This window comes from Crocodylus siamensis, chromosome 14 (assembly GCF_052110815.1).
Source record: "Crocodylus siamensis isolate JL-2025a chromosome 14, ASM5211081v1, whole genome shotgun sequence".
Taxonomy (NCBI): Eukaryota; Metazoa; Chordata; order Crocodylia; family Crocodylidae; genus Crocodylus; species Crocodylus siamensis.
In genome coordinates this window covers 28,591,944-28,619,799 of record NC_143408.1, presented here as the reverse complement: position 1 = coordinate 28,619,799, position 27,856 = coordinate 28,591,944, and the positions used below count along the sequence as shown (strand labels likewise).

At 53.2% G+C, this 27,856-nt stretch overlaps 3 protein-coding genes across 6 annotated transcripts in view; 2 read left to right on the top strand and 1 right to left on the bottom strand.

The window, feature by feature from the left end:
- BCL9L (BCL9 like) overlaps positions 1-27,856 on the bottom strand; it is a 105,423-nt gene that overhangs the window by 76,198 nt on the left and 1,369 nt on the right. For both annotated transcript variants that reach the window (XM_090027171.1, XM_090027168.1), the window contains exon 2: positions 27,646-27,755. The gene's annotated coding sequence lies outside the window, so the exon portion shown is untranslated. The remainder of the gene's footprint in view (positions 1-27,645; positions 27,756-27,856) is intronic.
- UPK2 (uroplakin 2) lies at positions 12,426-18,820 on the top strand. Its single transcript, XM_090027204.1, has 5 exons — positions 12,426-12,578; positions 15,487-15,618; positions 16,074-16,209; positions 16,557-16,630; positions 17,019-18,820. The coding sequence occupies exons 1-5, from the start codon at positions 12,521-12,523 to the stop codon at positions 17,153-17,155; spliced, it is 537 nt and encodes a 178-aa protein (XP_089883330.1). The 5' UTR covers positions 12,426-12,520; the 3' UTR covers positions 17,156-18,820.
- Positions 18,954-27,652, top strand: FOXR1 (forkhead box R1). Of its 3 annotated transcripts, XM_090027193.1 has the most exons (5): positions 18,954-21,651; positions 22,098-22,312; positions 22,805-23,073; positions 23,595-23,827; positions 25,578-27,652. In XM_090027193.1, the coding sequence occupies exons 1-5, from the start codon at positions 21,390-21,392 to the stop codon at positions 25,604-25,606; spliced, it is 1,008 nt and encodes a 335-aa protein (XP_089883319.1). In that variant the 5' UTR covers positions 18,954-21,389; the 3' UTR covers positions 25,607-27,652. The 3 variants fall into 3 exon arrangements, with proteins under 3 accessions (XP_089883319.1, XP_089883318.1, XP_089883317.1); XM_090027192.1 differs by lacking the exon at positions 25,578-27,652 and having other exon boundaries at positions 18,954-20,106; positions 21,550-21,651; positions 22,805-23,737; XM_090027191.1 differs by lacking the exon at positions 25,578-27,652 and having other exon boundaries at positions 22,805-23,737.

Here is a 27,856-nt window from a genome sequence, read left to right as displayed (position 1 = left end):
TCTGTTTGAGAGCTGCAGCACCGTAAGGAGCACAGAAGAGCTCCAGGTGCCCAAGCAGGGGCCGACTTGGCCTGAATCGGTGGGCTGCTGGGAGAGAGAACGTCCCGCAGGCTTATTTGCACGGGTCCTGGAAGACACCCCGGACGGCTCTCCGCTCCTCCACGAGGAGATGAAACTCCTCCTGGTTTTTCAGCTTCCTCTCCTGTAATCTCTTCCACAGGCCCCGGTGCCGGTAGGCTGGGCTCTTAGCACAGGTCCTTAGAGACGTTCCATCTTCAGAGCACCGGGGATTCTCCTGTGACCTCAACCACAGGCCGGCAGACAGAGGAGGGAACCCTCTTCCAAGACTAGTAGAGTTTTTCTTCTTCAGAATAAGGGTGCCAAGGCACATACAACCTGTTTGCTCAATCCCCTTTAATTAGCAACCATCTGCTTCTGAGCAGTACTGTCAAACCAACGTAGAGTTTGGCAACAGTCCCTTGACTGCTGCAAAGACCTGGAGTTAGGAGAGCAGAAAAACTTCCTTTAAGTATCAAGATACCAAAAGGAAGAGAGAGAAAAGCAGCAATGCAGCACGGTGAATTAGAGCATGGGCAGAGGAGTCAGACACTAAGGGGTTCAGCTCCCAGGTCCAAGAGAACCGGGGTAAGCCACTTTTCAGACAGCCATGACAATAGGGCTTGGGCAGATCCAATTATGTCTAGCAGCACTTTGTTGGCTGAAAATCACCATCCCCTCACTGTGGGAGTGAATGCACAGGCAGATGGGTCTCAGGCGAGCACTGCGAGCTCTGAGCCAGGCCACCGCCCTACCCGGTGTCGATGGCATTGCAGGTGAAGGTTTCTTGAGCTCTGGCAAGTCCTTGAACAAGAGCAGCGCTGACATCCTTGCTCAGGTCTGAGCCTTCTCCCAGTGTTTTCTCTCAGTGCCGGCCCCCTTCCTGCAACCTCCCGTCAGCCCCTTCCCCACAAGACAGCAGGTTCTTGCTAGTGCTGGGACACTGAGGGAACTACCGCCTCAGTGGCAGTTTCCTCGGGAGCTGGCCAGCCACACTGCAAGCCCTGGAGCAAACAGGTTGGCGCCCTGCATGAAACAACGGGAAGATTTCTGCATAGCCTCTCCAGCGTGGGAGGGCTGGCTGGTGGCTCCGTCCTGCCACCCCCAGCCGCCCTGCTCTGCTGGCCAAAGGAAGCTGTGCGCCAAGCGCAGCCCCCATCCCTACCCGTCAGGGGCTGGCCTCGCCCCCCCACCAAACTCGATGTCCAGGGCTGGAGCGGTCGCGGCCCTCAGCACCCTTCAGCTGTATTACCGTTCAGCACATGGCCCCAGCTGCTTTCTGACTCAGGGCCCTTCTGTACCAGCCACGTGCCCAGTTACAGCCCCATCCTTCCTCCACCCTCACCTCAGCCAGGCTTCCCGTGCACGCCCCGGACCAGCCTCTGAAACCCTGCTGCTGCTTCTCCCTCGCTTGCCTCCCCCATGTTGGCATTGCTCAGGCCCTCTCTCTCTCCCCTGCAGAAGTCTCCAACTCCCACAAAGTGCAAGCACACCAGCCAATTCCCTTCCTCCTCTGCTCAAGCTCCAGCGCTACGAGACGCAGGCTCAGCCGTAGGAAGTCCAAGGTTTCAGTGGTTAACAGCAGCGTCATCACAGATCAGTCCCGCTGATGGCTGCAGAGCACCGTGAGCACGACTGGGTCCCTGTGAAACTGAGGCTGAGTTGAGGGGAATCAGAGCTGCCCGTGAGGGCCCCAAGGCTGGAAAGGCTGGGGGCAGCTATGTCCAGACTTGGATTTAGGACCATCAGCAGAACTGGGGAGAAGAAACTCCCTTCTCTCATTGGCGCTCTTGACGTGACTCAGTTAAACGTAGCGAGCTCCCCTAAAAAGGCTCCAATCCAGCACCTTGATGTGCAAACAAAGGAAACCCCATCTCCCCACCCTCGTCCCTGCCTCTGCCCTTGACAGACCTCACTATTACATGGGGCGCTAAGTCTGATCTAAACCTATTAGATCTTCCCTTCTGCCTGCTGGTGACATTTATCAGCCTGTCAGAGCAACAGGGCCCCTAATCTTGTTGTCTCCCGACCTCAGGGAATAACCTGAGTGTTAAATTTCTTATTAGAGGCAGCTGAAGCTGCCAGAGCCCTGACCCCGATTAGCAATTTCACACATTTCCGAAGAGAGAGATTAGCAGGACTGCAGGGGCCTGGGTCTGTTACTGCCACCACCTCACACTCACCTGCCTTTCAGGAGCCGAGGTCCTAGAAAGGCAAGGTCTTCCCCACTTGGCTGCAGTTGGTTTCACCCAGCTTTCTTTCTTTTACATACGGCTAAGTACCAGGGACTGTCCTGGAGAGTGCGACTAGCCATCCACAGAGCACAGAGCAGGGGCAGCGGCAGCACGGGCAACCTTCCTGCAGGTGGGGGAAGGAGGTAGCTCTCTGTCAACATCTGGAAGAAGGAGGACAACTCTGACTAGTCTTTTTGTGCTGTCAGGAAACTTGTTCAGTAGAAACTGGGCTCAGATGCAGCAAACTCGCTTCACGCACAGTCACTGACAGGGCCGAGCTACCTGGAGGCAAAGACCGGGCCACATTCCTGAACCCTTATTCTCTGGTGTAAATCTACCCTGCCTCCTCTTCTCCCCACACAGCCAGGAAGAAAGCAGAACCTTCCCAGTGCATTACACACTCTAGGACCCTCTGTACAGCGCCCCCGCCCAGCTCAGCAATGCCTCCATCTCTCATGCTCCCTTCCGTAGGCAGCTTCCTAATTTCTTAGCGTCATGCAAACTGCCTAATTGCCAACACCAATGCCACTCCAGCCAGAAATCCATCTATTCCCCGCCCCCCAGCTCTTAATTAACATGTGGGCTTTAATTACTTTTCCTGTTTTCATGACAAAATATTTGCATCCCTCCCTTCTGCCTGCCCCCTCCCTGCAGTCACTCCCTAATCTCCAATACTAACAGCCTGAGCAACAGGAGAGCGAGGGAGGGGATACCTGATCTGTCTTCCCAGCCATTCACTCCTCAGAGGGCACCAAGGCCAGGAACTGCAGGGGGGCATGGACTGTTAACAGGCTGGCACACCATACCGCCTGGGGTGGCTGATGCCCGCAAGCTGGTCACAGCAGAACGAATTGGGCTCGGGATGGGTGAAAGAGCAAGGAGATGCTAGCGAAGATGCTAGGATCTGACGTCCCCTCCGGGGAAAGACTCTGAGTGCCCCGACTGGACTGTGCTGCTTTCCCCCCTGCCAAGCACTTCCAGTCTGAAATGCTGCAAACAGCTTTAGGGGGCTCTGTCTCGGTCTTGAGCTGTTGTGATCTTTATGCAGTGACACCAGCAGCTAGGCGACTCCAGACTCAGCCTCCAGCCCCCCCACTATCCAGCCACTCGGAAAGCAGGAATCTTTGCTACCCAAGGAGAACAGCTCTCTCAGAGTAATTCCTCAGCACCCTGCCAGCCAGAAGACAAGCATGCTCCTCCGACAATCCACTCGGTCATTCAGGAAAGCATGTGCTCCTAGAGGCCTTCATTACTTTGTGCTTCAGAATCTCTGCTGTCCTTCAAGCCAAGTCTCGAGGCTTCACAGCTTCAAACATTTTAAACGTGAAAAATTGTAACCTGGTCAGATGTTTGCCTGAGTCTGCAGCAAGCACCATCTCCACTGCAAAACTTCTTGCTGGCCTTCAAATCATCATTAACTATTTAATTGCTGGGACAGGCTCACCAGAGAAGACGGCAAAAAACAGTTTATGAAGGTCCACCCAAACTAGGATGAGCAGCATCTTGCATTTGGGAGAGCCTTGGTTTGCAGGTGGAACTCAGGAGTATATTTGCCCTGCAGCAGGGCTTCGATGCACAGCGTAGCACCCGATCTTGTCTTGGACAGTGGGATGGAGCAGACAACCTCCCAAGGTCCCTTCTAGCCCCACTGTCTATGAATCCATGGTCCCAGCTACTGCCCATCCCTCCAGGTAGACTGAGAATTACCAGTGCCTCCAGTGGCAGACAGAACGTCGTAAGTAGCACGCAACAGTGACAGGAGGACAATGTCAGAGAGACCGTGACAGAGCAGGCCTCTCCGTGTCCTGAAAAGCTCAGCCTAAGGAATACTGTAGACAGTCTACAACTCAAGTCTATACCAGACAGATTTCCACGTGGATCTGAACAAGGCACATGCAACTCAAACAGGGGCACCGAGGTTTCCTAATGGGGCTCCTAGTCTGGAAGCAGAAAAGGTGTCTGTGCCATTTGCTTATACCCATCTTTTTTGTGCTGCTGAGATGATGCAAGGTAACCAAGCAGTCACCTGAACAGAGGCCGATCAATGCATGCTGTGCAAGTCAGAGGATGTACCTTTAAATGTTACTAACATGTTCTCAATGGATCTGCCACGGTAGAAGAGTTAATTCCCCCCCTCCACTGCTCCCTCAAGCCCCTCTCAGCCACTGTGATGGGATAATTAGATGCGAGGGCTCAGCACAGATGATGCTCCAGTTGCTTAGCAACTAATGGTTTCCACGGAAATGGAAAGCACAGCCTTCAGAGCAGTAAGTGAGCAGTGCAGCAGGGCAGGGAAAGATGCCTTCAGCTCCCGCACTGATCCGCTCCTCCAGAAACACTCAGAGGCCTTGAGGTATTAGGGAATGGAAAGGGGGTGCCTTAAAGATACAAGGCCCTGTTTCAAGGCAGAATAAAAAGTAACGTGTTTTTACTGAACCCATTTGCCGTGATCCCACTGACTGCAGCCGAGCCCAGCCTCCCTCACCTGACAGCTCCCAGGCCTGGCGCTTCGGCCCAGGCACATGGACCCTGCTGCACTCAGGGCCTGTGCACGAGACCCCTGGCACCAGTGCTGTGACCCAGAGGCTACAAAGTGAGTTTGCACCCTGAAGCACCGTCTTGGCTGTCGAATGTTGTCTCCTAAAGAGCCGCACGAGAGCCATCCAGCCAAAGGGGTGGCTTCCTCAAGAGTCTCTAACTCCCTAACAGAGCACAAAGTGCCAATAATGATGCCATACAACTGATCCTACTACCAAGAGCCAGAGCTCCGATCGATTAGCCATTGCCAAAGTCTGCCCTGGTGCTGCTACCACCACTACCTGCCTCTGCCACTGCCCAGCTCCCTGTCACTTTGCACCCTGCCACCCTAGAACTGCCCCCACCGTGCTACAGCCAGGATCTACAGCTCCCCACTGCAATGCTGCAGCAGTGGATGGTGCAACTGCATTGATTCAGGTTGTAATCTTGACACATGTCATAAGCTAGTAGGAGCCAGGCTTGGTCATTACTTAGCTCAGAGACGTCCTGGTCATTCCTGAGTGATCGTGCGGAAGAAGTCATGCAGAACAGATCCTAAAGGACCCCAGGCACCGTCTGTAAGATGCTGGGTCTTAGTCTAGTCTTCTGACCCCACCCTGACTCTACTGATTCCACTCTGCCTCCTTAAGTGCCCGGTGCATTTGCACGTGGATCTGACATTCTTCTTCTATCTCTGTCCTAAACTCTTGGTGAAGACGCTTCTTGAGGTCAAATGGCCAACATGTTACACCCCACAAGTGGCTGCAATTCAGTGACGAGTGACATCATTCCTGCCTGTAAAAGTTTTTAAAAACTCTCAAGCTCCCTAGGCCTGGAATGGTCTATATACCTTTATATGTATGGCCCCGGTGGCTGCCTATAAGAATAAGGGGTGTACATCAGGAGCCGGGGGAACGCCTGTTCACCAGAGCGCCCCAAGGGATGAAAAGGTCCAACGGTCACAAACGCCTCCAAGACCGTTTCAGGCTGGACGTAAGGAAAAACTTCTTTGCTGTCCGAGCCCCCAGGGCCTGGAATAGATTCCCTCCGTAAGTGATGCAAGCACCTACTCTGGACTCTTTTCAGAAACATTTGGACATCTATCTTGCTGGGATCCTTTGACCCCAGCTGACTTCTTGCCCCTGGGGCAGGGGGCTGGACTTGATCATCTTCTGAGGTCCCTTCCAGCCCTAATGTCTATGAAATCTGTGAAATTATGCAGCCCTGCCTGGCTCCCAACACCTCCCTCAGCTCCATCCACCCCTGGCCCTTGAGACAGGGAGCTGCCCATCCCAGGCGCACCAGACGGTAATATGGAACAAGCTGCTGCGTCTCTGGCACATTTTGCTGCACAGACTCACTATCTTTTCTCTTCCCCCCCTTGAGGAGATTGACAGCATGCACTCCAGCCTCTTATCTGCTATCTCCTCTTGGCAAAAGGGATCAAAGTGGAGGGCAATCTATTTCTGGATAGGGGCTGAGCTGGGAAGTCATGTATAGCTTTGGCAAGAGGCAGCAGGAGTGGAGCGGGTCCTGGAAAGCCCCTGTCTGCATCTCTTAGTCTTGCAATATTTGGGACTCTTACACATTCTGCTGTACATATGCCCTCGGCTTTTATCATAACTCAGTTCTTCTTACAATAAAGCTGCGGAACAAAGTGCAAGAGCTGCAAAGTTTGAAAAACAGGACAGTAATCACCATTCACCCTTCACCATTCCCTGCTCAAGGGCGTGAAAGCCCTGTCCGATGGAGGTTAGACCTCACAGACTCCTTTCTGTCTGGTCACGGTGGATGAGATTAGAGCCCCATGGGCTGTTCAAGAGGCTGTCTCACATCTGTATTCATGTCAGTGGACTCAGGCGTGGTCCTAGCACAGTGGGTGCCCATCCCACAAGGCCACTGGCACACTGGTCCTTTGACTGGCAGCCTGTAAGCTGGGCCAAGGGCTGAACAGCAGGAGGAGGTGTATCGTTTACACAAGCCCCGGGCTCGGTGCATGGGAACCCAACTGCCCTCTTACCCCCGAAGGGTCCCTGCCGCCCGTGCCGGGGAAGCCTGCTGCATGGCTCTCCGTGCCAGTCCTGCTCTGAGGGTCGCCAGTCAAAGGGGCCAGCACTCAACTCACTGGAATCCTACTAACCAGACCAAGAGCTGTCACAGGACGCACTGCAGGTTTAAACACTCCCTTGTGCTGGCTGCCTGGACCTCTCCAGCCTTTCACATTGGCCAAACATATTTAATTAGTGCTTACTACAGCGCAGTGCTCCACACAGCTGAGGTCTAATTGGTCCAGCGTGGGACAGGGCAGCCATGGGCCCAACCTTCCCAGGGCTACTCCTCCGCAGACCGGGGCTCCCCTGCGGCAGCTGTCAGGGCCCCTGATATGCAGGCAGTGCCAGCTGTGCAGCATGCCTTTGTCTTCCCGGGCCACACCTGCTCCAGGCAGCAGTTCTGGACCCAGAGGAAGGGGAGATCGTGCCCAGTGGCATAGCTACGTCAGGCCAAATGGGACAACGGCTGCAGGTGCCAAGTTGGAGTGGGGGAGGGCAAAGAGAAGCACCGCAACCAGAAGTCAGTGCTGCCCCCATGCCCCAGCTGTGCCCTACATTACCGATTGCACCAGCCTTCAGATCTCACCCGGCTCAGGGGGATGCCGTAGCACATTCCAGTGCAAGCCAATTCTAATGCAGCGGTAGCAAAAGGAGTTAGCACAGCTACTGGGAGATAACTGGGGAAACAGGGATCTGTGGGTCTGGTAAGAAGGGTGCAGAGCTAGCAAAGATTCATTTTTCATAGATGCCCCAGCTAAGCCAGGGCAGAGGAAACACTCCTACTTTCCAGCACCTGCTTTGCTTCTGGGTTTTCGTTGTTTCCTTAGTAAAATCCAATTTTCCTCCTCAGTGACACAGAAAACCCATTAGCAACAGCAAAGGGGTGGGAGTCGGGATGTGGGGTTTGCTGCAGCCATCCAGAGATGACACATGTGGCTTAAAGACAATCAGAACCATCAGAGCAAAGGCATTTAAATACAATGCCATGCCTAGCAGTCAGAGGAAGAGGCAGTTTTATGCCTTTTCTTTGGGACTTTAATTCTGCGGGTGCCAGGCACAGCCAAATACAGTGTGCACATATCCAAGTCTACAGATCCCACCCACTCCTGCTCCTCTTCTATGCAGCCTGAACTTCTGCTCTATTTCTGCACCCCACTTAGCCTCCACCTGCTAATGCCCCTCAAATCCTGCCCAGCAGCCGGCCGGGGTCTCCCCTGCCAAAGCCTCTCATTCCAGGCTGCAGAGTTAGGCTCTGTTAAAGCACCCCAGTGCTGATCTGAAGCCCTTTTTCTAGTCCCACTAAGAGAAAGAAAAAAAGACCTGAAATATCAAGATAGCTGCTAGAAAGCTGTGCCCACCCGCCTATGACAGAGGCAAGAGCTAATTTCTCTGTGACCAAGGTCTCCTCCCTCTGGTCCCCATCCTGAGGTCTGCTTAACTTCGATCCGCCCTGGTTGGAGACTAGCGCTCTGGGAAGGCATCTGAGCACATTTCAAAAAAGAGAAGAAGTTGCAGAATATTTCAGATTTTCTCCCCTATTGCTTTCAAATACGGAATCAAAGGAAAATGCTGTCCTTTGTTCAGTGGGGGAGCAGCTCTAAAGGTGAGGCAAACCCAGAAGAACCAGTTGTTTGAATACTCGGCCAACTCCACTTTGAAGTGGTTTTAAAAATCTCGGAGGAGGGGCAGGGATCCGAGACTGGCTTTTTTGCTACAAGCTCACAGAGCGTAAGGACGTGGGGGTGTGAGCCAGATCCTCCTCCGCCAGAAAAATAAAGTTTCTCTGTGGAGAGAGACTCAATGTGAGGGCACGCAGCCGAGGAGTGCCGATCAATCCAGGAGCTCACGCAGCTGAGCAGTGCAGTGAAGCAGCAGCTGCCGGGCTCTCTTCAGCACATGCCACACGCGTCTCCCTCACCCATCCCTTATGCATTGCTTCACCTGCACCCACAGACCCCACTGGAGCTGTGACACTCACTCTTCTGTCCTCACCTTGCTCTGAAAGAATGCAACATTTCCATTGCATATGGGATCTTAAGCACTGGGACCAGCGGGTCCGTTCCAGCTCTGGCACACACCTTGCTCCTGGGCCAGTCAGCTGGAAAGCAGGCCAGGCTCTGACACATATCAAGTTTTTCAAGTTTTCCACTGTGTCCTCAAGTCACGGGGAGCTGCAGCCAGTTGCAAGAGTCAGATCTGTCTACGCTGCACAAAGCAGCCATGCTTCAGCCACACCCTGGCAAAGGCCAGGGGAAGCAGGAGCCCCTCACACAAACACCAGTCACCATGACAGGACCACAGGATCTCTCCTGTTCCTGGGTTTCCCTTCTGCCTCACATCCTTTTTCCACCTACCTCTGCTCATCTGAACACTGCCTCTAGCTGTTTAGCAGGAAGGAGCGGACCACTGTGAGCAGCCCAGCTGGGGAGCTCTTCTCACGTGTCACAGACCATGGAATCACGCTCAGATCCTGGCAGCTGGCCCTGCCACCAGCCACCTGCTGCAGCCCAGACCTCTCTGTGCCAGGAAAGGCGGGAGGTGACCTTGGGCCCAGGCACAAGATCACTGTGCAGGATCAATCCCAGTCTGTGAGCTCCTCAGAAAGCCCCTGCAAGCCAGAATCGGGTTGGGAGAGAAGAGCGCTGGAGCCAGGGATCAGCTATGGCACAAGCGCAGCAGCCGCAGCCGGCTCAAACCACCAAGGGCAGCGGCAAATTCTGATACGGCAGAGAGCGAGTCTATTGTGAACCACCCTCTGGGTACGGAGCTGTCTACCGATGACACCTACGGGAGATCCCTTTTATCGCAGACGGCACAGGCCTGCGTTTTGGAGCCAGGTTCTGGTCGTGATTGCTCAGGTACACACATGCTAGTTACTGAAAGGACAAGTCTCTACCCACTCCCATGTCACTGTGGATCACACCCCAGACCTGCAGAAATCACAAACCTGGCAGCTCTTCCTGGGGGAGGGACAGGAAAGGGGAGGGTAAAGGGACAAGAGGGAAATAGCTCTTTCATCTGGATTAACCCAGGAACTCTGCTGCCCTGTGCATGATGCAAACAGAAGCTGCTGGAGCAGCTGGCACTGGGCCATGGTTCTCCCTACGGCACCTGCAAGCCCACGGGAGAATTTAAGACCCTTTACTGGGTCAGACCACAGCCTGTCTAGTCCCATATGTGGTCTCTCACAGAGTGGATGGTGAGAAGCGCATTTCTGCAGAACTTATTTGGACAGACTTGTCCCCTGGCCCTCTTCACTTGCAGCTTCCAGTAGTTAGAGACCTGGAAAGTCTTCATTTGGAGTGTGTACCTGCATCGGTCATGTCTCTTACCCACTGATGCACCTGTCCTGCACAGCTTCGTCTAACCGTTGTCTCATCCTAGTGAAACTGTCAGCCTCTGCAACACCTTGTGGCAATAAGCTCCACAGTTAATTACCCCTGCTTCCAAGCAGCATGCACCAGGTGAGGCACTGAGCCCGTTGCCGTGAACTTCCTCTCTCCTGGCTCCTGGGACTGCGCAGATGCAAACTCCAGGCACAACTGGCACACGAGGTTAGCAGGAAAGAAAACCTGGGCTCCCCTTTCCCACCTAACAGGAGTGCCCAAATCCAGGGGAGGGTGGCAAAAAGCACACAGGGGCCCATGGCCAGCCCGGGAGCTTGTGCCAGGGGCAACCTGGTGCAGGGGACAACCTAACCAGCAGCCAGCACCTCACACGGTACCACCCAGATCCCACCTCCCTACACTACAAAGCAGCCTGCAAAACTTGCCACCTTGGGGCATCCTGATTCTGTGTAGTAATCCCTGTCCACTCTTGTCCTGTGACATCTGCTCACAAGACACCTGGAGAGGAGACAGAAATGCCCGGAAATGGCTCAGCTCCTTCCTCACAGACCAAATACCGAGGCCATCCTCGGGAACTGTTCCCCCATTCTCAAGGCATTGATATCGCTGAGAGTCCCACCAGTCTCTCCTGTCTGCGTGACGCTGCTGGGGAGCCGATCAAGCCCCACTTGGCCATGCTGGTCCACACGCTCACATCTTCCAGTGATGGCCTCTGCAACTTGTATCTAGGACTGAAACCACATTCCTGGAAAAAGCATAACTGGCATATGATGCAGCAGTCCAACTGAGCTGCGATTGGGGAAATACTGCAATGATCCTTTGCCCTCTGAACTATGCCGCATGGAACAAAGCCCAGTTGGAGGTCTCCGTCCTGCAATTCATCACCCCCACCCTGCAATCAGCCCTAGCTACTTGACAGACACTTTTCCCCGCCGTCCCCTGCATAGCAGAAACCCCACACGGAAAATGACATGAGACTAAGGTGGGAAACTTGAAACAGAACTTTGTCAGGAGCTGGATCTATTCTTAGCCAGAGAGGAGGAAACAGAGGGTCTCACTGCTGTCAGAAACAGGGCAAGACTCGTGTCTTGCTCAGCTTCCCTAGCATAACTCGCTTAGTGTGGACACACATACAGACACGGGCATACAGAGGTGTGTGAGAATGCAAATACACGTACCATGGCATCCACACACATGCACCTGAAGTCCGACAGTCTCAGGCGACTGCTCCCACAAACAGTCATGTTTGGAATCCAAAATGCCTTTTGTGTCTCTTTTATTGCATTCCAGAAGCAACAGCAGGTAGGGAGTGGCAATGCACAGGGTCACAGGACTGAAACCTGACAGAGGAATAGGACCTCGCACCTGAGGCAGCCTGCGAGACACACCAGCTACTACACAAGTCTGCCCCAAAAGCCCCCACAGCCTTGCTGAGAGCACGGGCTCTCTGGGGCAGGGGCCGCACCTGAATCAATGCCTGGTGAGGTTAACTGCACCTGAGGTCAGGGCTCTAAGCTTGCCTTCTGGGGCTCTGGGACTGATAAGTGCAGCCAGAGGAGCTCCTGCAGCACATTCAGCCCTGACAGTCACAGTCCCCTAACTCCAGGGCCAGACCTCAGGAATCTGGCACACCTTTCCAACCAATGCAGGTGGGGGAGAGACAAGGAGAGAGAGGTGCTACACCTGACGTGCATCTGTGCACCCCAAGGCCCAGTACTCATGGTGCTCACTCTGGGTCTCAACCACAGCTACTCTGCAGTTGCATGTTGTCCACCTCAGTGCTCCTAGGGAAAACACAACCTCCCTCCTCTTACAGCTGCATTACAACCCAGGCCAGATCCCATCATGTCCTCCTTTCTCTGCAACCTGTCAAAGCCCATCCTCCGTGACACAGTTGGGTTCAACCATTGCTCCTGCCTGCCCCTCCTACACATGCTGCAGGGAGCAGCTGTTCAAAAAGAAGAGGGCTGCCCTGTCAAAGCATCGAAATCGCAGCTCTGCTGAAAGCCCAGGTCCCTAAAGCCAGCACAGGACAAGGCAGGGGAATGTGCACCTGCTGGAAGAGGAGCCCCAACTCCTGAGCCACAGGCTCGTAAAGCCTCTCTGGAATCCCTGGGGTGGGGACCCTGGGCGTGCATGGGGAAGGGGGGCTGTCTGGTCAGACTGGTTTTCAGCAGGGCTGCTCTCATTGGCCGATTCCCAAGCAGGTGAAACTCACCTAGGAAGTGCCAGTTCAGACGCTCCCAGGCGGTCTGATCCAGGGCAGCATCCAGCCCGCTGCCGTCACCTCTGCACACTCTCCTCTGCCTTCGCAATGCCGGCGCTGGCTGTTCTGACCTTCTGCGCATTCTTCGGGGGGACACAGATGGCAGGTTCTCTCCCTTTCCCCTCTTTTCCCCGGACTGCTAGACCTGGAAGGTTGCCGCTGGATTCTGCAGGTTTCTGAAGCTAGGACCAAGGGGTGGCCAGGAGATGGGGAGGGGTGCTGCAGGGAGGAAATAGGAGTGACTAGCAGCGGGAGAAGCATTCCTGGGTTTCAGGCTTAGTTCTGCCACTGACTCATACCCCTCATTTGCCTTCTGACTGATACAGGCAAGGCCCTAGCCTGTTTAATGCAGGGGATGGCAACATACAGCCCGTAGCCTGGATCTGGCCCACAGCGCCCTAGACTTTGCCTATGCCTGCTCCTGTTCTGGGACTAAGTAGTGGGAAACCGCACCAGGGCCGGGCAGCTTCCAGATGCACCAGGGCCTGCTCCCCCTTCCCCACCTCCCAGCTGCAGCACAGCAGCAGCAGCAGCAGCAGCAGTGTGGACACAGCTCCCAGCTGCCCAGCCCCAGAGCTGCTCCCCACGGTCGTGCCCCAGGTAAGGAGCAAGCGGGCAGGGGAAGCAGAAGCAGCATAGGTGCAGCTCCCAGCTGCCTGGCCCCAGCGCAGACAGAGCACCCCGCTCTCCCACTGCTGCTGCACTCGGGCCGGACGTGGGGTGTTCGAGGACATGGCTTGGAAAGGTTGCCAGCCCGCCGCTGCTTTACCGGGGCTGGGGTCCTCAGACAGGTGGTGCTGCAAAGGCTGACTGTCATTAAGCTGAAGAGGAAGCACCCGAATGCTCTGGCCGGCTCGCTTGTAGACAGGGGTCTGGTGGGTGCCCTTGGAGCAGGGGCAGCCAACCTGTGGCATGGGCAGCCTCTGTGTGGGATCCAGCAGGTTGGGCAGGGGAGGGGATCAGAGTGGCACTTGGAGGGGGAGCCCAATTCATGGGCCTGCTACCAAAAAGGCTAGCCCCCCCACTGCCTTACTTGGCCCATCAGTCCCTGCCTGGACTTGAGGGCAGGAGCCAGCATTAGAGCTATCACTATTTTGAACATATGCGTAAGTGCTTAGAGGGTTGTAGATGACAAGCCGTCCCAAGGCTGGCTCAGGATCTCCTTCCCCAAGGGCACAATGGCGATATCACTATGCCCAGAAGTGCTGGGGACTAGCCGCATCTTTAACCAGCAGGCTGCCGAGTAAGAGGCGTTTTACAGGAGCTAATCACCCCCCACAGACAAGGGGCATTCCTCTGCCCTGTGACATCAGCCCCACCCTGGCCCTGGTGCTCCATATTTATGGCTGCTTGACACCTAGTTACCAGCCTTGCAACTATTCACTTGCAGGACTTGGGCTTCAGATCCAGATCAGTGCTACAGCTATTAACTGTTTGTACTCCAGTCCTAACCTTTGCAGCCAACACGGCTCCCCGTGCCTCGCACAGCTTTGGGGCAGATCTCACACACCCGCAGTAACCTTTGGCTTGCAGTTCAAGGAAGCAGAGATAAAAGGACAGTGAAGGGCTAGTCACCGCAGGCATATATACAGTAATGGGACTTTTCCTGGGAACATCCATGCTGCCTCTATACAGTGCAGGGCTGAGGGGTCCTCACCCAGTGTCAATGCCAGGGGGTCCTGTTATAGGAAATCCCCCCCTAACCTGGGTCCTTCTTGGAAAACTGTGGGGCCAGAGGGAAGATAGCCTGCAACTCCCCCGCCCTCCCTTGCTTTCAGACACTCCCAGGTGCTCACGGTCAATTTGCTGGGGGCGGGGAGGCCATGCATCAGCTCTCCCAAGTTTCGTAGTAGCTAGGGTCAGGAGGGACCTGAACAGCTCCTCTAGCCTGGCCCGGGAATGAATGCTGGGTTCCCAATGTCCCAGAGGAGCCGCAGCCCCGCTCCAGCAGGCAGCTCACTCCGACAGCCCTTGGCTGCAGCACTAGCTCTGGGGCACAGCTGCTTGTCTAGCGCTCCTGGTCCACTCCCCAGCGGAGCTGCATGTGCATGTGCAGAGCTACCTATGGCCTGCAAGTCCCACAAGCCCCCTCTGCCTCGAACACAACCTGAACTGCTTCAGCCAACCCCGCCTCCACTCCCGCCCATTCAGGCTCAGCTATCCCGACTTCTTGAGCCTCCAGATGAGACTGCCAGTGGGAAGGGAACTGAATTTACCTGGGGGCATTTGGGAAACGGCCAACCCCTGGAAGAGGGGTCGAGAATTTCTTTTCCATGGGCCAGAGGTAAAATCCTGGCCCCTACCCCATCTGCACTAGACTAGACCCAAGGCAAAAAGCTCAGCACCCCATTACCAGCCTGTAATAGGAGTAGATGGCAGAAGAAGTCCTTTCATCCTGAGACATGCATTAGAAAGGGGAGAGTCCCAAATGTCCCAGACTTCTTGCGAAAAGCTGGGTTGTCAATGACTGGCACTAACCTCTGCGCACCTGCAAGCTCCAGGATCTCTGGCCAGCCTGAAACTCTCCCCTGCTTTAATGCCCTGCTCCAGCCATTGTTTCTGAGCTGCCCAGCCCTGACCTCGGAGGAACTAGCTGTCGTTGTGCCACACGCACCCTCCTGCCACAGCCTAGCTCCTGCTCCTCTTTGAGGGCTGCCCAAGCACCTTCAGTTACTCCGCATTTGTGGTCAACACCCTTGTCAGGGACAACGCTAGAAATGTATTTGGGGGAACTGATGGGGCAATAACTGCTCAGAGCTGGGCCTGACTCAGGGAAAAGAGTCCAGACTAGGTCTCAAAGCTGGGAATTGCTATGGTGGGATGTTCAGTGGACGCGAGTCTGGTGCTTTGCAAGAAACCCCAGCACCTGAAGTCTTTCCTATGGGTGGTGGGCATGCAGCAGGCAAGGAAGTTGGCGGAAGCCAGGCCGAGGAACCTGCACAGCAGCAGGCGGCCGGAGCCGTCTATCGTGAGGCACTGTAGGCTGACATCCATCCAGTTTCATTTGCTTTCAGATTTCAACATTTCCAGTCTCTCTGGTGTCCTCTCACCAGCATTTGCCGAGAGCCTCCTCATGGCAGTGCCCCCGTGCCAATTCACCAGGGCAAATGCCAGCATCCACATCGTACATCCCAATGGAACCACAGGTCAGTGAGATGCCTTCTTCCAGCAAACAATACCTTGAGCCCTTCTCCCCAGACAGCCCCAGGGCGCTCCGTGCAGGGACTATTTGGAATGAAGTTTTAGCCGCTTGCATTAGCGGTCAAAGCAGGGAGCAGGGTCAGGGTTGCTGCGTTCTCGTGCAGCTCTAGGAGGGAAGAGGGCTCTGGAGGCAAGAGCAGTGGCGTCCTTAGCACAAGAAATCTCAGACCCCAGGAGCTGCGACTCCATGCCACCCTAAAACAGAACCAGGGACTGAAGGAAGAGTCTCTGGGATACGGCACAACCCAGCTAAGGCAGATGCCAGCTCATGCCTTTGCAATCCACAACACATGCCCAATCACAAGTGCAGCCCTTTTGCTCACGTGCCTGGAGATGACCTCTTCCCAGGCCTGCTATAGGAATTCCCGGGTTTTAAACACTCCGCCTCTCCCCATGTCAGACGTCAGGCACTTCACTGTGCCCCCGTGCCGTGGTAGGCGCGAGCTCGTCAGCGCGGTGGACAGCACTGGGGGCTTCACTGTGACCAGACTGGATGCTTACCAGATCACAAGACTGACTCCAGGACACACGTACACGTGAGTTGCCAGACCTGGCAGAGTTCAGTAACAGCAAGTGTGACAGGGGAGAAAGGAGCCCCCCCCCCCGGCGCAGTGCCACTTGTGTACGAGTGAGAACATGCAACTCAGCCCCCAAATGGGTCTCTGGCTGGCACAGCACTGCTGCCCACCTGCATGGCTGGGGTCTTGCTTACAGGCCTCCACCAGAGCTCAGAAAGTCTGCTTATACAGAGCAGATACTGTGTGGAGTAGCTTCTTGCCAATTCAGAAAGTCCAAGGCTCAGAGAAACACTCCGGAAGCCAACTAGAGAGGTGTTGGTAGAAGCAGGTGACAGGGGGTTTCACTCCTGTTTCTTCTTCCACAGCATTTCTTACTCCGTCTTCAACAAAGACCGTTCTGTATCCAAAAGCAACAGCATTGCCATGGGCACTTTGCATAGTAAGTAATGCTGCTTCGCCTACTGTAATGAAACCCACTGACTTGGTCTGGCCAAACTACCGGGCAAGGGACAAGACAGCAGCTGGCCTGAACCACAGAGTTCTCCCATGTGCAGAGCACAGCCCCAGCCCCTCAAAGCATGGGGGCCGCACACCTCCTCCTACTCGGGGAATCCATGCACCTGGTAAGACGCTTGCATCTAAGTTAAGCCATGTAACAGCCTCAGGTTCTACCTCTCCATTTGTCCTGCAGCCTCATGCTCTGCAGGGCTGAAGATTGAAGATGAGGAGGGAGGGCAGTGTAATGGGTCTCAGCTGAGTTGAGGTGGCAGGCATGTCTGCTCCCTCTCCCCTTGCCTCATAGGTGCCCTGGGCTCTCTCCCCCTCAGGGATGGATTACAGAAGCATACCTGTGGACATGTCACGCAGCGGAGGAATGGTGGTGATCACAGTTCTCCTCTCCATCGCCATGTTTGTCTTGGTTGCTGGCCTCATTGCCATGCTGGCAATCACAAGATGCAAGTGAAGCAGGACTGCCTGGACACGCCGAGGCAGCGGCTTCCCCTGCAGAGTCACGCTGGGGCTGGGGCTGTTGTAGGGTGACCTGCAAAGGAGCACGGTCTGGCCGCTACCTCCTCTTTTCTTTTTGTTTCTGTTTCTTGTGGGTAGAAACGCCTGGATAACCTTCCTTTTAAAGTATTTTCCTCCTTGTCTGTTACCTTAGAAGCTCAGGCCTTGGCTGCCCTGTTTGCTCAGGAGGCCGGGGAAGGATTGGAGAATAAGCAGGATTTTAACATCTGGTCTGTGTGCACATTTTGGACTGTACTGAGGTTGGAGGGCAGGTTACCAAAATAATTACACCGGTATAGTCAGCATGGTAAGAGTGGGAACACTGCATTTAAGGTGCCTTATGATGGTCAAGATCAGTAGCTCTCAACCATTTTTGTACCAGGACCCATTTGTAAACATTGATGGCCAGTCCCGACCCAGTAAATAGTTTAAGTAGAAAACAGCTCCATGGGTCCTCATGCCCGACCTGCTGCCCCCCAGCCCCAGCCCTGCAGTGTGTGGGGCAAGGGAGGCCCCCAGGCAGCCCGTTGCTGGCTGGAACTCTGCCAGCCTGCAAGGGAAAACCCAGTCTCCCACATTTTTCTCCTCTGAAAGGAGAATCCACTTTTAAAGTTGATCCATAACCCATTCATGTATTCTTGCAACCCACTTTTGAGTCACGACCCACAGGTTGAGAAACAGTGGTCCCAATGATTCCCCCTCACATACGAGAACAAGCCATGCCACCCTGGTACAAATGCTGTTATAGTCTACCCAAGCTAGCAGCTGTGCGCAGTTAAGGTCAGAGCAGTGTGGCTTTAACTTACTAAGGCCTTGCCTGTGTGTAAAGTGTCAGGAGATTTCAATGGGGAGGGAGCAGGGAGTTGGAAGGAGATGGGAAGGATTTGGACCCTTTCAAACTGTCATTGTTAACCCCCGTTGATACCTTAAGACTCCTGAAGAGGAGGTGTATGTTAGGGGTTCAGCCCCTCCTCTCCTTTGATGAGGGCTGGACAGCGATGCTAGGTCAAACCTCCGCTTCTTCCAAAGAGTACCTCAGTCACAAACAGGACAAACCAGCTTGCCGTTCCTGAGATGCCCAACACAGAAGCCAAACAAAAATTAAGGCAAAGCCCTACAAAACTTTCAGCCCTGCTCTGTGGATATTAAAAGTAGTAAACATAGGGTACAGATCCATTCCTCTGTGCTGCACATGACCTTTAACACTGTAACCTCTGTTTAAACAAAGTGCTTGGCCAGGCTGACACTGCAAAGCTTTCCCGGCACAGCTTCACTGGTTGGGAGTTTAGAAAAACATTGTGCAGCGTAAGCCTCAATCCCACTGGGCTTCTGCAGAGACGTTAATTGTTGTAGCACCTGTGCTGGCTGCAGCGTCTGGGAAGAGCAAGGACACGCCGGACTGTTCCTCATAAGGGATGGCGGGGAAACGCTCTTTAGAGCAAGGGCTAAGTGTGTTGTCTGTGCTTTCACCTCCTCTCTTATTTCTTTGGTCTACATGCTTTCCCTTGAGCACTAATGCATCGTATGTGCACGAACTTTATCTTCTGCAAGGGGCTCCTCTTTCTTCTGCACCCAAGGACGGCATCCCAAAAGGCATTAAAACATAATCTTCCCTTAAAAAGGATGCCTAGCTGGTTTGCTTTTGTGCATGCTGGTAGTTGGTAAGACATATCCTGAACCTTCGCTACAAATGAAAACACAAAGGCGAGCCAAGTATTTGGCACCGATTTCATAAAAGTTTGGCCGGTGGCTCACTGTCAGTCACAACTTTCATTTCTTAATCACCAAAAACAGTCAACTTAGTTTCATCACCAGGAATCCAGGTTTTGCATTTCCCACGGAAAACCCCTGCAGATTTTCCCTTTAAACCGAGAAAAACACCAATTTTTTTGTTTTAATGGAGAAACGCACTGATTTCCCACTTCTGCAAAGAGCTCTCTGCAGGTTGGCAGTTCCAGCCCACAAGGGGCCGAGAGAAGGGCAGTCAGGCAGGGGTGCCCCGTGGCTGTCCAGCAGCCTGCAGGTGGGGGCAGGGGGAATTGAGGCCCCCACAGGTATGGAGGGAGCTGGGCAGGGCTGGGGCTGTTGTAGGGTGGCCATCATAGAGGACAGTCCTGTTGTCCTGTCCTCTATTGATACAAAAGCAGATGCCTTTATGTCCTCTATTTTTCTCTTGAAGGGAAGGAGGTGAGAGGCTTAAGTTAGAACATGGAGAAAGGGAGAGATGAAACTGCTTAGAAACAGAGGCAGAGATTTCCTGTCTCCGTCACCCCAAAACCCTTTGGGCCTGCAAAGTTCTACCCAAACGCACTTAGGGGTCACAGACCATACAGCCCACTGACTCGTGAGCCACCCTGCATTAGAAACAGTAGTCTCAGCCCAGGACAGGATAAAACAAGTGTGTGATATAAATTCCACTGCATTTAAATTCCAAGCAAAACCCGAGACTAAGTGTCAGTACAGCTTTAGGAGCCAGGTACTTACCAAGAATTCAGTCTAAATGGGTAGACAACAAAGCCCAGGCAGTGACACCGCCTTTATTCTCAAGTAGACTACCTGCTCCCATTGACACTAATCCCAAAGCCCTTGGGGAGATCTTTAATAGGTATTCAGATGTGTGAACTAGGGCCCAGCTTCTCCCTCACCTGGCTCCAATGTTTCACTTTCTTTAATGAGCGACAGGCCCAAGGAGCAGAATTAGGGAGTTATTATAAATCAGTGGGGCCCAGCCTGCTCAGCCCTGCTAACCCTCTTCCAGGGTCATGGCAACAGTAGATTCTAATACAATGTTCCTGAGTTTAAAGAAAAACACATTTTGGGAAAGCCTGCATCTCAAGAGTGGTCTTGAAGACTGGGACATGGAAGAGGAGCTCAACCTGACCAACACCTGTGATCAGTTCCCCCAAGGTAAGAATTCTGAGGGAAAAGCTGCAAGTGGAAATCAGTCTCAGGGAACTGAGAACCAATGAATACTTAACAACAAATGCTCTGAGACCTGGGAGTTCCCAAGGGGAGGTGGCAAGGCCAGCCCAACAAGACAAAAACCTCCAGCAAGAGCTCCAGAAGCAGTATTGGCACACGCTGGAGCTAGCACCACTGACTGTGCTATAGGGCTCACATCTCCAGTACTGTGCTAATTAGAAGAGCTTGTTTTCCAAACTCCACTTCAATCCTGAAACTGCAATCACAGAGCTTGGAAATGGAGCAGCCCTTTTAGGGCCCCTCCAGCGCAGTGACAGTCCAGTCCTGCCTCAAGTTCTATTCCTATGATTTGCTGCTTTGGCCATTTTAATTTTAAATCTCTCTAGTGACATGAGAGCATTGGGCCAGCCTAAAGAAATTCTCGGGACTTTCAGGACTTTGGATCTTTCAATAAAAGAGCTGGAACTAGCATTCTCCCGAATACTGCTGTGACTTCTCACGAGCCCACACAATGGCTAAACATTCCTCCCCAACTTTGCATTGTTTTTTCCCCAGGGGAGCCGTTTTCTGCTTAGGTGCACAATGGGATCTCTCCCCCGCCCCCCCCAAGATCTCTCTCCATTAGCACTGCTCCCAGCCCAGGCTCCAACCAAGGCAAATGGTTTGTCAAAGTGTGGATTTGCTAACCCTGGGTCTTAGCTTAAGGCATCTCTTAAGAAACAGAAACTCTCTGGGAGTCTGCTGTCCAGATTACCTTACCTGGCTTACCTTTCTTGTACAGTTCTGTGGTGGGAGCTGCTAGGATACTGAAGTGCGGTACTAAAGTTGGCAATAATGCTCTGCCATCCCAATGAAAGATCAGGCTTGCTTTTTCACCTGAGGAGCAGGCCAGTCTTGGACAGCTTTGATTTTAGCAAGCTAAGATTTGATCTGATGCTTCCCACCTTGCGTCCCAGATTTGACACTTCTGCAATCCTTACTTCACCTTTCCTTTCACTGCCAGCCTGCCCTCCTTTAGACGATCCAGAACCCACTGCATGAGTTTTATGTTGCTGCCGAGTTTGGTTGAAAAGACATATGCTGTCACTGTATGCAAGAGCAAGCCCACCCGTTCCCTTCACTAAGCCACCCACCAAATGCTGAAATGTGGCTGAGGCCCACATTGTCATCTTGGGCTTGGTCCCAGAGTATAGTCCTTAGGCCCACAGCACAGCCCCACCGCAGGATGGGTGTTTTGTGGTGTATAACACAAGCCCTGGGGACCCAGCATGATGCAGAAAAAGGGTGTTCATTTCTCAATGCAAAACAGACCCAGGATCCATCTCCAAGCTCTCGTGTGTGTGTGTGTGTGTGGGGGGGGGGGGGGGGGGAATGGGTGTCCATGCCACCAGCTGACCACACTGTTTCTGAACCTCTGCTGTTCACCAGCTGCTGACAAGGAAGTGAACCACCACATGCTGAAATGGCAGTGTGACCAGCACGCATGCAGGCAATCACTCCCCAGGGAACGGTCTGATGCGCCTCCTGATGGTGAGCCAGGACCCCAGCATTATCCTGGGGGAGGGATGGAGGCAGGCAGTTTCACTTGGCCTGTTGTAGAGGTTTACCCGTCACAGAGCCCACATCCAGAGGAGAGCTGCTTTGAGGCTCGGGGGTGGCTGAGCCAATCCCATCCCCAGCACTGGGGTGAGATGCCACACGGATGGGGAGGGAAGATGGCACAAGCAAGTCATCTTTGACGCTTCTGAGGAGGACTGGCTGGCAGAGCAGGCACGTGGCAGAAAGGAGCTGCCTGGATACTGCTGGAAAGCTATAGGCAGCGAATGGTACTGCCAGGAGAAGGGAAATTAGCCATCCCAGGCCAAGCAAAATGTTGGGGTCAGGGTCCCAGCCCTGCTCCTGGGAGGCAGGAGTCCTGTCTGCTCTTGAGGTCTTTGCTGGTGCTCCCAAGTTATTTCGCTTCTTTTTCTCTGCAGAATCAAACGTGCAGCCTCATCTGTGGATGTGGGTGAACCCTAATGCGGCTTGCCCCACTGCAAGGCATCTGGGCATGGATGCAACCGAAGACAGGAGTCTCTCGTCCTCAACAGCTGCTGCCATAAGCCTTTCATCTCCAAGCCCTTCCTTGGATTACTCCAACCTTGACTGCTCGGAGGAGGATCTGCTGTCATCAGCCAGTGAGGCAGAGAAGGTATGTGGCAGAAGGGAGCTGCCCAGATACTGCTGAAAATCTACGTGCTCTATATTTGCTGGTATGTGTACGATGCATCCTGCAGCGGGACTGAGCTGGCTCTTGCTCCGCTGTGTGAGCATAGCTGTCCATGCCATCAGGGTGCAGAGAATGCACTCTGCCGGGATGAACAGGTTGAATTTATGAGTGCTGTCTGGTGCTGGAATGGAGACTGGCATCCTCCCATGCCACATGGCAGGGGCACAGCAAGCGGCGCTTCAGCCCTGACATGGGAGAAGGCTCATTTGCCCATTCTGTATTTAGCCTCTTGGCTGGAGCTGCCAATAAGGGGTCCCCCTTTGTGCTGTAAGTTCATCCACTGGGAACTGGACAAAGATGTGCCCAATTTGTTACATACAGGCCATCAATGCGTGTCTCCCCTCACCCTCTTGACCCCACCCACCCAATGCCAATATCTCCTCATCATCCCTTCTGCTCTTCCTCTTCCCCAAGTTTACTGAGGATGAAGATGCTGCATCTGTAGACATCCAACTCTCTCAGAAGATGGTGGAAGCTCCCAAATCCAAGGCGAACCTGGCACCCTGGAAAGCAAAGGTCTCCAGATCTCAGAGCAGGAAGCTCAAGTACACCCTGCAGGCGAAGGCCAAAACCAAGGAGATTTGGCCTCGCCCCCCCCTTAATTACTGCATCCTCATCACCCTGGCCCTGTACAACAGTGCAGAGGGCAGCCTGACTGTGCAGCAGATCTACCAATTCACACGGTACCTGCCGCCCTCCCAACTTCTCCAGTGCTGGGATGTGGGGGTGGGGTGTTCAGGGGCAGGGTTACAAAACTGTCCTGCCTGTTACTGGGGAAGGAGCAGGACCTCAAGGTCAGAACCTGAACGAGGTCAGGACTTCTGGGGTCTGTTCTCAGCTCTGCCCCGTGGCTCACTGTGTGACTTCCTCTCTGCTCCCATTAGAGAGCGAGGACGCAAGGACTTGTCAATTAAATGCCCAAGCTCAGCTATGTCCAGAGCTGGCATTTTGGTACTGCCCCCTGGAAAGAATGAATATTGCTTTTTCTCTGATCCAGCTGAACCTCCTGCTTCAGGGCACAGCCTAATTACACAGGGATCAGGCAAGAACCTCTCCCCCTTTTTTTTTTTTTTTTTTTTTATTCCCACGTGACACCTGGCCATTTCTGCATTGTGGTGGAGGTAAGAATCCTCAACCTCCTACTAGAGCAGTCAGTTTAGCCAGCATTTGAGCTCAGCCCTGTGCCCTTCTCTTCTCCCTGCAGGCATCACTTCCCATTCTTCCAGACAGCCCCAGATGGCTGGAAAAACACTATTCGACACAACCTGTGCTTCAGCAGCAGCTTCGAGAAAACCACCCGCTTTGTGTGCACGGAGGGGAACCGCAAGGCACGCCTGTGGAAGCTGACCGCAGACGGGCGCAGGAAGTTTGAGGAAGAGATGCAGGCTCTACCCACGGAGGCCCTCGACTTGGTGCACCAAAGCATGAACGAACCAGGTACAGTCCAAAGGGAGCAATTCTTGTCCGAGCGGTCCAGGCAAGAGGAGCAGTCTCTGGAGACTGTTGTGAGGGAGCTGCAGCTGGGCCCACATCTGCATATGGAGGGCCCTAGGGAAGGAGCAGAGAGCAGGCTAGGCTGAATGGCTGACAAAGACAAGCTTTAACTGAAGCCGGGAGAGGGGCTGCTGCGTGGAACCATCCTCCCTTTGAATAGATGAGCCACTCGTGCTCCTTCTTGTCTGAACGGTCTTCCTACCCCCAGCACTTGACAAGGCACCAGAAACCTCTTACACACCATTTCACTGTGCTCTTCTCCACCATCAAGAGCTTGGAGGCACGCTAGGGCCCCTCCACACCTTACATATATGCCACAATCAATGCGCTAATCACAGCGCACACAGCAAGGCTGTTACATATACACCCAATTTAAGGCACTATGAAATAGTAAGCCAGCTACAAAAATGTTACCTACAGAACACTTTTATGGCCGATTTGTGTGGCGCTAGAAATTGAACAAGCGGCACGTTTGCACACCGAGCTCCCTGCAGCTGATACCCAACAAGCTCACTGTAGGTACCACCGCCAGGGCAGGCCTGGTTTTCCAACTCAGCCCAGAGATGCCTTGTGGGGAAGAGCGGGGGGAAATCATAGTTGCTAGGGTTGGAAGGGACCTGAACACATCATCATCAAGTCCGACCCTCTGCCCTGGGCAGGAACGAGCGCTGGGATCATAATACCCCAGCCAGATAGCTATCCAACCTCCTCTTGAAGACCCCTGAGGTAGGGGAGAGAACCACCTCCCTCGGGATCCCATTCCAGAGCCTGGCAGCCCTAACTGTAAAGTAATGCCTCCTGATATCAAGCCTGAACCTACTCGCACTCAATTTGTGGCCATTATTCACTGTTATCCCAGGCCATGCGGGGGGGGGGGGGGGGGGGAACGGAGCCTCACTTATTTTCCACTGGTCCCCCCTGGTGAGTTTATAAATGGCCACCAGATCCCCTCTCAGTCTTCTCCTGTGGAGGCTGAATAGATTCAGGCCCTTTAGTCTATCTACGGTCAGAGGGCTTCCCTCACCTGGATATTAAATCCTGCAAGCAGCGGTTCTGGCAGGGCTGCAGGGTGTGCAGGAGAGTTGAAGGACTTACACTGCTGGGGCTGACAAACTGCCAATTGTTAGCTTGAACAACCCCAGGTAAATCAAATCTGGGACTGTCGGGGATTGAGGCCAGTCAGCTGTCCCAGGGCAGTCCTGGGTCACACTGGGCTGCAGGCATCTGGCTTTGAATTAGGACCTGCCGGCTTCCCTTGCACCAGCAAGCAGAAAGGGTGCACTCAGGATCTGATCCCAGACTCACGCACGTGTGGCATAGCAGGAGGCACCACTGCTGGGATCGGGATTGGATCCCACAGCACTTGAACTGAACCTGTGCCAGGGCGCCACCAGAAGAGGATACGTTTGGCTGGGGCAGGGGTGAAAAAATTAATCTACATGAAAGTTAACCCAGGCTGCCTAAGAACCGTCCTCTTCTACACCGAGCGACAGAAAACTCCCACAGAGAAATGTAAGCAGCATTCAAATCGCTAGAACAAGCTTTTGCTGGTGGCAGAGTGATCTTGAGAGCAGGATCCTGATGGGCAGCAAGAGTAGAACAGTGAATTTTAATGATGCAGTCAGTGCCCAGGGCATTGGTTGTGGCCTTAGACTTTAGCCATCAACTTTCTCCCCATTCTCACTCTCTGCAGAGTTGATGAGATCTCTCTTGTGTCTATGATCCCTACTGGTCGGCTACCACTGAGACATGGATCACGGATCTCACAGTTCTCAAGCAGGCCTCTCCCCACAAGTGCTACTACAGTCAACTTCTAAGCAACTGTAGAAGGGTGGGCTAACTGTGAACGGAAAGTCTAGTGACTTCACGCCCCAACCTGCAAGGGAAGGATCTGGCTTTCCCCTATTTCCATAGTGGCCAAAGCCGGGCTCCGTAACTCCTCAACAGCTTGCCCTAAGCAAGGGATGCCCAGCTACAGAGACAAAGAGCCTGGATGCTTATGACAATGTTTTCAATAGAAAGCCTGGGACGGCAGGAAAGCCAGCACCTGATTTCCATCCTTTTCCCCTTCAGCAGATGGACATTATTCCAACCATCAATATTTGCCACTAGATAAGCAGTTTTTTCTTTGAGGGGAGAACAGTGCTAAGCTGCCTATCGTGTTGGAATCTCAGGGCATTCAACCCAACTGCAATTTGTCACCTTTTCTATACAACCCTCTCTCTTTGTGGGAAGGGGTCCTCTGTACAGGAATGGGGGATAATAGCAAGAATGTATTGCTTACATTTTTATTTCTGTTTTGTGCTTTGTGTTCTGTAACACACTTTCAAGGTAAAATGGCTAGGAGCTGAGCACACTGAGCAAGAGGCGGTGTCTGGAGCAAAGTTCAGGAATTCACCTTCAGACACTTACAGTGCAAGACTCAGTAAGGATCTAGATGCCATGCGCCTAACGTCCTTGTGTTTTGGGCTTGCAGGCTGACTAATGTATGGTGCTACTCCCCCTTGCTGTCTCTTTTGAAGTAGAGCTAAGAGAGACTCCTAAAGGCAACCTAAGAAAATAAAGCTGAGTTACTGATTTTTTTTTGCTTCTTCAGTGTATTAACACTGAAACAACTTGTATCACCCCACCTGCTTCCCTGCCAGGAACTGTAGATCTTGTTTCAGCTGGGGGTCCAGAAAAGCAATATTACACAAATCTGAGAACAGCAGGAATTAAGGAAGAAAGGACTTTACTTAACCGCCTTAAGATTGCTGTTCATGGCTAGGGCCTAATGAATACTCGGGAGAAATAAGGCAACAGCTCACAGTGCAGGTTTGAAAGGCACACTCGCACCTATAAAAGCAGTTTTTAATAAATCAGACAGCATCTATTCACAGAAACTGGTCACATTATGTATTAGGGTCCCCTTTATAAAATTTGTTTCAATACATGGATAAGGTAGGTGAATAAGCCATTGAAACCATTTAACACCTACTGATGTGTTTATCAACATAGCATGCTATTCTCCTCTAACATTATCATCTGGAATGCACTATTAGCTCTGGAAGTGTGACGGAAGAAAACAATTAGTTGGGATGAAAGAAATGGTGCTGCAGAAAGAGGCTACTTTGCCTTTTATAAACAGATTTAAGTTAAAGAGGGAACCTGGTATTGGATATCCTTTGTCACCTAAGTCTCAGGAGATGTGGAACACATCAGCCATATCCCAAAGGAGAGCGTTCCTTTTGGCAGAGTCTGCAGCACCACGTGACAGGCAGCCCTTGCAGCATGCAGAGAGGCATTTTTCAGATGTACAGTAAGCCAAACTGCAGCAATCAGACACTTGTGAACTAAACCAGGGTGTCAACAATATGGTCTGGAGAGCCCCATCAAGCAGCGCGACAGACAGCATGCAGGGTGGGCTGGATGGCCCTGTGCAGTGCATGCAGCGCCTCCTCCGGCTGCTCCAGGACCATGCTGCACGTGGTGCCTGCTCCAGCATGCATCTGCTCCACACTGGATTCAGAACAGGCAGAGAAGGGGTGACCAGGGTGGGCGCTGGCTGTGGCAAGGTCACAGACCACCCGCTTCACGGCACCCACTCCAGCACACACGCTAGATCCAGCAAGAGCCTGATGGTTATACCCAGACTGCAGTGAGGGAGAGAAGCTAGCAGCAGTGCTCTATGCACAAAGTGTCAGTACTGGCGTTTTGCCTATTGAAGGGGCAAATTCTTTTGCAACTGGCAGGAAATCATAAACACATAGCTATTTTCTCACCCTGCAGCGAAAAGGTGGAGAGAGACGTGGCTTTCCTGCGTCCCTTGAGTTACTGTTCTTCCCTTCCCTTCTGGGCTCAGCTTCGATATCATTTCAATCCGTGCGGATCCCTAGAGAAGGTAGTCGAGATCAGAGATATGGGCAGCTGCTTAGCTTGGATTAAAACAGCACAATCTCCAGTCTCCTGGTCAGCCATCCTCTCCCTGCTGAA

Excerpts from the sequence above, each read along its gene's own strand:
- UPK2 (XM_090027204.1), top strand. The coding sequence starts at position 12,521 with ATGCCGGCGCTGGCTGTTCTGACCTTCTGCGCATTCTTCGGGGGGACA. Across the intron at positions 12,579-15,486 it reads CGGGGGGACACAGATGGCAG|ATTTCAACATTTCCAGTCTC; the intron begins GTTCTCTCCCTT and ends ATTTGCTTTCAG. Across the intron at positions 16,210-16,556 it reads ACTCCAGGACACACGTACAC|CATTTCTTACTCCGTCTTCA; the intron begins GTGAGTTGCCAG and ends CTTCTTCCACAG.
- FOXR1 (XM_090027191.1), top strand. The coding sequence starts at position 21,390 with ATGATGCAGAAAAAGGGTGTTCATTTCTCAATGCAAAACAGACCCAGG. Across the intron at positions 21,652-22,097 it reads GTCTGATGCGCCTCCTGATG|AATCAAACGTGCAGCCTCAT; the intron begins GTGAGCCAGGAC and ends TTTTCTCTGCAG. Across the intron at positions 22,313-22,804 it reads CAGCCAGTGAGGCAGAGAAG|TTTACTGAGGATGAAGATGC; the intron begins GTATGTGGCAGA and ends CTCTTCCCCAAG.